The sequence below is a fragment of the Aplidium turbinatum genome, chromosome 7, assembly GCF_918807975.1.
Source record: "Aplidium turbinatum chromosome 7, kaAplTurb1.1, whole genome shotgun sequence".
Classification (NCBI taxonomy): Eukaryota; Metazoa; Chordata; class Ascidiacea; order Aplousobranchia; family Polyclinidae; genus Aplidium; species Aplidium turbinatum.
The window spans coordinates 29,877,428-29,885,253 of NC_137478.1; the positions used below are offsets into that span (position 1 = coordinate 29,877,428).

General features: G+C 36.7%; 1 protein-coding gene across 1 annotated transcript in view; it reads right to left on the reverse strand.

The window, feature by feature from the left end:
* The window catches only part of LOC145774340 (cilia- and flagella-associated protein 54-like), a 44,449-nt gene extending 40,237 nt beyond the window's left edge, over positions 1-4,212 (reverse strand). The window contains exons 1-6 of the mRNA XM_082585567.1: positions 3,995-4,212; positions 3,049-3,316; positions 2,420-2,635; positions 2,007-2,150; positions 1,052-1,153; positions 697-810 (exon numbers count right to left, since the gene is read on the reverse strand). Of these exons, the coding sequence (XP_082441693.1) occupies positions 697-810; positions 1,052-1,153; positions 2,007-2,150; positions 2,420-2,635; positions 3,049-3,316; positions 3,995-4,179 (1,029 nt within the window). The 5' untranslated portion in view covers positions 4,180-4,212. The remainder of the gene's footprint in view (positions 1-696; positions 811-1,051; positions 1,154-2,006; positions 2,151-2,419; positions 2,636-3,048; positions 3,317-3,994) is intronic.
* Between the last annotated feature and the right edge of the window lie 3,614 nt (positions 4,213-7,826).

Consider the following 7,826-nt stretch of genomic DNA (forward strand, 5'->3'; position numbering starts at 1 on the left):
TTATGTCAAAGTTTTATAGATGCATGGGCCGTACCATTTTATATGTTAAATAAGTTCCCTTGCATTAATTAACAGCGATTCGGAAACAAAGGCCCAACCCATTCAAAGTATGGCTACCTTAACCAACAAAAACAAGATGAAAAGAAATACTTCAAAAACCAAATTCTCGTCTCAAAAAAATATAAACTCCCTTTTCTAGCAGGAAAACGTCACGATATCAAACAACAAATGAACAAAATCAATTTCAATTCAAATTTGCTTTTTATTGTTGGGGCGAACATGCAGAGAACGACACAGTACACACGAGCTTGATGACAACAAAAAAAAGATGGCAAAATAAAAGATTCGGAAAATGAATGGAAAACGAAATCGGGGCAGACCACCATGGATTTGGACTAATGATATTAAGGACTGGTCAGCACTTAATTACAAAACTGCATCAGAAAAATCTCTTAAAAAAAACATGGCACTTCATTGCCTCCAACCCTCGACGAGAGGAAGGAACGTAATGATGAAGATGATGATAAAGGGTGGAGAAGAGATAGCTTTCAGCTTTGTGTTAGAAAATTAGTTATTCTACAAACACAAGCAAAACCCTTCGGCGTACGCACTGGTGCCCAAACTGTGCTCTCAACTCGGATCAAAGTGTCGTATTTTTGTAATTAACAGTGGACAATAACAATAAAATGAAACCACCTGGCCAGGGTCCTTTAGGTTGTTGCGAACTTTCGGTCTCAGGTAACCTTTTGGTTTTCTCCTTGTTTCATAAACGCTTCTTTTGAAAATCATTGAAGCCATTTTGGTGGTTGCCTGCAATTTGTTGCGTGCGTTATAGCGAGAAAAATCATCCACTCGATACAAATGATCTTTTTATAATAATCAAATACAACTGCATTTTACTTTGGTAACAACTTTAATATTTACGAACATTTTGAAAACATGTCACACCTCTTTGAAAATTCAATTGGCAAACTTTTTTTAACATTAGAAATAGTCCAACGCTATTCAAATGTGATATTACATAATTTTGGCAATATAAGTAAATTTTCACTTGGCGGAATATCTTTGGCGTCTCGGTGTTCGTGGTGCTGCTGCTCAATCGCTCCAATTCACTCAGTTCTTGCAACTTGCTTAATCCTCTTCGTGCAAAGGCCTACATCACGTAAACATGATAACACTGTCTGTCTGATAAATGAGTAATAAAGTGGTTCTGATGAGTAATACAATGGTTCTGATGACTCTTAAACTTGCGTTCAGGCTTCTCGTTGTTGGGAGAATTGTTTAAGGATGCACACAAACGAATAATATCGGTAAATAAAACAAGCAGGTTTGGCAACTAAATAAAATTTATTAGTGGAGCTTTCGCTGTCATAAATACGGCTTCATCGGTACTCTTATTCAAATAGAATATTTCCATTTGTATGATATATAGAATCTTTATATACTTCTTTTCTAATGTTTCTATTTGAATAAGAGTAGCCTACTGACGAAGCTACCTTTACGGCGGCGAAAACTCTACTAATAAATTTAATTTAGTTGCCAAACCTGCTTGTTTTGTTTACTGTTTGATAAAACACTGACTGCCTTGTGAAACGGTAAGAGCAATGCATACCTCCAATGAATATAACACCATTCAAAATACTTTATTATTAAAATTGACAACTAACTCCACGTTTGAAAATCTTCAAAAATCTTTCAACATGGACAAACCAAGATTTTGAAAACTTAATGGACAATCGATCGTTGTGGAGACTCACAGTAGCCGACGCCTTATTCAGGCATGGCCGATGATGATGATGAACTCCAATTAAGATTTCACACTTCAACAATCGCAAACTTCACTTTGCCGATTTCGGTAACCGAGCCTGAGTCAGTGGTTCAAATCCTTTACAAGTGTGTGAAACTAATAGAATGAAGCTTTCATAGAAGCTTTCTCAGTCCGAGGGTAAATATTCCCTCAATCAATGAATAATGCTTTACTTTTACATTCTCTATGCGGTAAATACCTCAGCGTGGTGGCCTGCCTTGCAATCATAATAAGCCAAGCAAACAGCCGAGTACAAAGTCACTCTCCAACCGAGGTATCTCACACCAAGCAGTGGAATCATAGTCTCCATGCACATAGCAGCCCACAACAGAAATTCCACAATCTGAACAAATGAAAAAAAACAAATAATGCACTTACTACACCCACTACACCCAGTGATGTGATGTAGATTCACTGACAATTTATTAGCAGAATATTCACACAGTTATTCATTCCAGGGATTTAATTTTGGAGCATTTCGATTCCACGATTTGGGACTGATCTTGGAGTATTTAATATTAAAATAAATATCTCTACAAATGTAAAATGCACCAATATGTTTTCAAATTATCTGACAAGCTAAAAAGCTGGATGATGGCTCAGTACACTCACCTTGATGGAGTTTCCTCCCACCATAAACACCCTGCATATTTGATAAATAAGTATGGTGCAGTTGTACACCATCCAACATAAGGGTTCGTGCGCCATCAAACATTGCATGAAAGTGCGCATCTCCTTCATTATGGCGAGACACTGCGGTGCAGACTCACTGGCAAGCAGGTTATGGTCATGCTTGAAAATGCAGTTGTATTCACATATATACATTCCCTGAAAACAAATGATTAACTTTAAGATTGCTACAAAAGATAGTACTTTTAGAAAGTGATTTTAAAACTAGGCTACTTCTGTGGCTACCCTACCTCTAGATTACATAAGCTGCAATTTGAGCGAATTTGGGACCTAATGGAAAGGGTAAATTTTTTAATTTTACAGATCAATCGAAGTGTTACAACATATTTATATAAGAGCTCGGCATGCCTTCACAGTTGTTCAAGACCAAAACATATTCAATTTTGTTTTATTATTATCAACCACGATTTTATAATACTTATATATATACTGTACCGTACTAAAATCCTGATAGTAGCAAAATAACAGTACAGTTGCAGCGTATTCATAAACCATAATATTATTTTTACAACATGGAGGAAACGTAACACACTATATTTAAAATGAAATACCAGTATTGCTTTGGACGTGAGAATGTGATCATCCATACTTAGTTGATCATCAAAATATAATTTTCTGAATGAGTGTGCATTCTCTGAGTGCACTGTGGGTAATTCTCCATATCGTGTTATCAAGTATCTCCGATAACACAGACGGCTGGCAACTTCATACACGCCAAGTTCTCTTAAGCACTCTCCAACTTCTACTAGCTTGGTGTAGAATAGATTGACAGGCAAACGGGGTTCGTATTTATTCCAAACATCAAACAGCCAATTAGACCTGAAGAATAAATAAATTTCAAATATTGTAAATAATTCCCAATTGACCTCCAACTGAGAAGGCTTGGACACATTGAGCATAGAACCAGGTGGATCAGTCAAGTCAGGTGCATCAACATCGCAGTACAGCAGGGTTAAGGTAGACCAAAACTTTATTGGGATAAACTCATAATGCGTGACCTTGTAGCCATAAACATGGACCACAAACCCAACGGTCCGTAAGGTGTGGAAAGGAAGATTTCACTCTCAAACAACACCGACAGGCCACACCCTCAACATCAAAATTAATTTATGGTCTGTATAATCAAAATTGGTTGATGATGATGATGTCTCAATACAAAAATAATTATATTTCGTCAAACAATTCATTTACTTTCAAACTTGCACACAAATAAACATTGAAAGAAAAAGACAACTCAAGCAGTCTTGACTTTTGTTGGCTTAAGTTTTCTGTTTCTGATTTACAATGTACAGTGAAATAAACATAAAAAAAACTTCTGGATGTAGTTTGTCCAGTGCAAATAAATTTTTTCTGTCACAATTTTCAAACTTGTATATTGTTATGTGAAAATGCAAAAATGGCACAAACACCAAAATCTTTACATCACTAGCTGACACATTTTCCCTTATCACAAGATAGGCAACTATGCCGGTTTGAGGTAAGCAATAGGCTACTCACCCCCGGGAGCAAGCTTCATCACTCTTAACAGCACCAGAAGCCTTTTTACTAAAATAAGCGATGATTTCTTTGATCTCTTTGCTTGCAGCGATCACTACTGGGTTGCTATCATTGATTTCACCATAATATGAAGCATGTGGGGGACGTATGCTTGTCAGAGCAACGTTAATTAAAGCTGACGCCATATGAATACACTTCGCCTAGTGAAACATTACTGAAAAATTATTTGGCCTAAAAACTTGTAAAGATATGTCAGTCTATTAAGACTTAAATGACCAGCGCTTTCTTGGACTTACCTAACCCATTCCAAATGACCAGTAGGCTAAATTATTTTAGTAAACATGCTCATCTGCATAACATTCCAGTAAACAAATATGGCTTGGAGATAAACTTGATTAATTGTTAATCAGCTGAATTGTAAGAACGTGTAAGTAAACATGAATGTTTGAACAGGATGAAGAGTGCAAGATAAAATATAGACTAGGTTGAAATGTTCTAATTTTGTTTTCAAATATATTTGTAAGATTAAATTTGATGCCAACTTGATGTCAATGCTATAATGGGCTACTCTTTAAATTCCACTTTCTTACTTCAATCAATCAATCATTTTATTTTTTGCCATTAACGTGTCCGAGACGAAAAAGATACTAGGCTACTAACTACAAAAGTCGATGCAGACCTACCAACACTACTTTGAATCACCATGAAATTGTGGCATTTTATGAATTCTGAGTCTTGCAGGTTGAAAGTCACTTTGTTCTGAAACACCTTTCTTTTTTTTAAATAATTGTTGTAAATGTACATTGAGTCATTCCGTACATATGACAGAAAGCTTGAAGCTGCTAGATTATGCAATTGTTCCAGGTACATTTCAATGGAGAGTTTGTAGTCAACAAATTCAAATATGTGATTGTGTCATAATTAAACAACTGGGCAGTAAAAAAACTAAGAATTTTTAGTCAACAAATATAATTGTTTCCTGATATTGTAATAAAACTAGGCGACATTTAAATCAAAAATATTGCATCTAGCAAAATGGAAGTGCAATAACAACATGTTGCTTACAACAATAAAATTTGGCAACACTTTAGTTTACATCATTGAGAAAACATCCCACATATGATTACACAACCCTGAGGCGTAATTGACATTTGTTGAAAAAGAAAAAACAGGTGTTTTAAAGCATGGCCTCTTTAAAGACACAGAATTCCTGATCTAAAAGTTTGATCCAGATCATGCAGTCATGCAGTGGGTATGCATAGGCTATGATTATTGACATCAAATTCTCGCACAATCTAATTTAAAAGCAAATTCATAATAATCTATCCGAATTTCTGTCATATAGCAGAAAACTTAGGTCGAATTGACAAAAATGCAAGAAAGCATGTCATGATGTGAACAAAAATTAGTGTCTTGTTTTGACAGTAATGACAAGAGGCTAATTTTTGGTGAGAAGATTTGTACAATGCTGGAAAAGCCATTCCAAAATACCGTGTGGAGTTGTGTTAGCAAGAAATACACTGATATATTGTACCGTAGCATATTAAATGGAAACTACTGAATCAATGACCTGACATGTCATTTTGCTACTTCCAGCTGTCTGTTGTGTTGCACTAGTAATTTTCAATCCACTGTATAGTTTTACAATAGGAACAAAATAAAATTACTTCTATTATAGACCAAAGTGGTAAACATACATCCTTTGAGCATTTGGAAAATATTCTCATTAATTGACCACGTATTCATTGAGTGAAATTGCTCTACTGAAAAAAGAACACATGGAATTTTGCAGTTATTTGAGTAAAAAAATATAAGCTGGCTTAATCTTTGAAGTGTCGATTATTTTTTATTTGTTTTTTAATTATGGTAGCTTTTCTTCCTGTTGTAAACTACCGGTACACCCATTGGTGGTGCTGGTTCTTTGTCAATTTTAGCTGGGCTATGCTTTCTTCTTAGAATAATTTCATACCGTTTTTATCAAATATAATCCCGCAAACTACGCTGATAATACTCTCTTTCGCACTTCATTTTTTTGTCACAAAATTTCTGTGTACCTAAAAAAACAACAACTAAAACAGCAGGTCCAGGATAAGCTGAAATCAACGACATCTCCACGGTTACCTGCGCTGCTATCCCAGACGTGTGGCTGCACTCTTGTGGCGAGTTTCTTATGTATTTGTCGGGAGAGATTTCAGTTGGTATTTTTAACCAAAAGTTTATCCAAAACAATTTTTTTTTTAATGTTTATTTAAGCTGATTGACCTACAACATTGGAACCATCATATGATCAATGTTTTACGATATAAATTTGCGGCTAAACATTTCAATTTTTTTAAAAGTGCCATATGATGAATGCAACTGCACATTTTAAAGTAAAAATACAAACAAAAAAACGTTGACCCTTTTTTTTAAATAAAGCAAGCTCCAAGTGTTTCTCACTATTCTTTTGCAGCTTTTGTCTCATAACCTAGTAGTATATTGTTGCTTTTGTAAGTAAAGAGAGAAATTTTCTCGCATGTCATCTACTAAAATAGACAATTTGCATTCGTTGTCGAATAAAATAGAGAACTTCTGCAATTTTTTTGGTATGAAAGCTTTAATTTCACATCATTTCTGGGTTCAAGCTTTTGGTTGGCTAGTTAAACAAAATAAAACATTATAAGTATTTTTTAAAACCTTTAATCACTTCCCTATACAAAATAGCCTGAATGATTGCTAAACTGATAGGCCTCGCCCGCAGGTCTAAATTGACTGAGGCCTTCCCAAGAAAAACATCGAAGAAAAATGCCTCCATCTAACTCCACCACTGGCCTCAGCAACAACGAGATTTGGCAATCGCTGACTACGTCCAAGCTAGTAGGCCTAGGCTAATGGTTGCCCTTTTTACATCTTATTCTTTTCAATGTCTATTGACAATATGAAAAAAATCTGTTAGCTGTGTTTTTTCAATGAACATTTCAGAATATGATTTCCAAATTTAAAAACTTTTTAGATTAATCATCTTTGCAGAAAATGGACGAAAACGATGGTAGGCCTATTGATCAGATTTGTCAGTAGAATTTCAAGTTCGGGAAAATTTGACAAAAAAATCCGAAATTCTGAAGCCTACATCTTTGTAAAAGTCAACTTGCCCTTGCCACTTTTTCATCTTGGTCAAGTTGTTCAGCAGGCAATAGCATTTCCCTGAGAGGATTTTAAAAGCTCGAAACTTTTCTGGAGGCCCAAGTAGGCTACAAAGAAACTATCACCTATTTTGGAATTATGGAGGCAGTGCCTGATTAAGGAACACGGAGGCCAAAGGCACAGTTAAGTTTAGGGGGCCCTATTGGCAATCGCTTTCGATGCAGAGCAGCAGTGCTCAACTGAAGCCTAGCAAGAAACTTTCCCATTAGCAAACTTGCTCAACACCATGCAAGCATTAATGATGATGGCGTATGAGCGATCTTTCCAGGCTAGATTGGAGGGCAGGAAACCTTCGGCCACTCAGCAGTCTTGTCGTCCAGGACCCTCAGACCATGCGCACCGTGTGGAGGCCGGTGGTGGATGACATGGTCTGCGGTCTGTTCCGTGGCACCACACTCGCATTCTGATGAAGGAGCCAGGCCCCACTTGTGCATGTACGAACGAAAGCGGCCGACGCCAGTTAAGCCTGACCTGCGCAAGCCTTGCGAGGGACATCCCTGGTGGACGGGGATCGGCGTCGGGTATGAAGTCACGGAGCATGGAGGTGTGACTTTGCCACTCCGTGTTCCACATGTGGTTCGTTCAGTGTGCCGCACTTAAACCAAGTTCTTCTGCGTTCTTAAGTAGTTGTTGTGCGGCAGGCACAAAG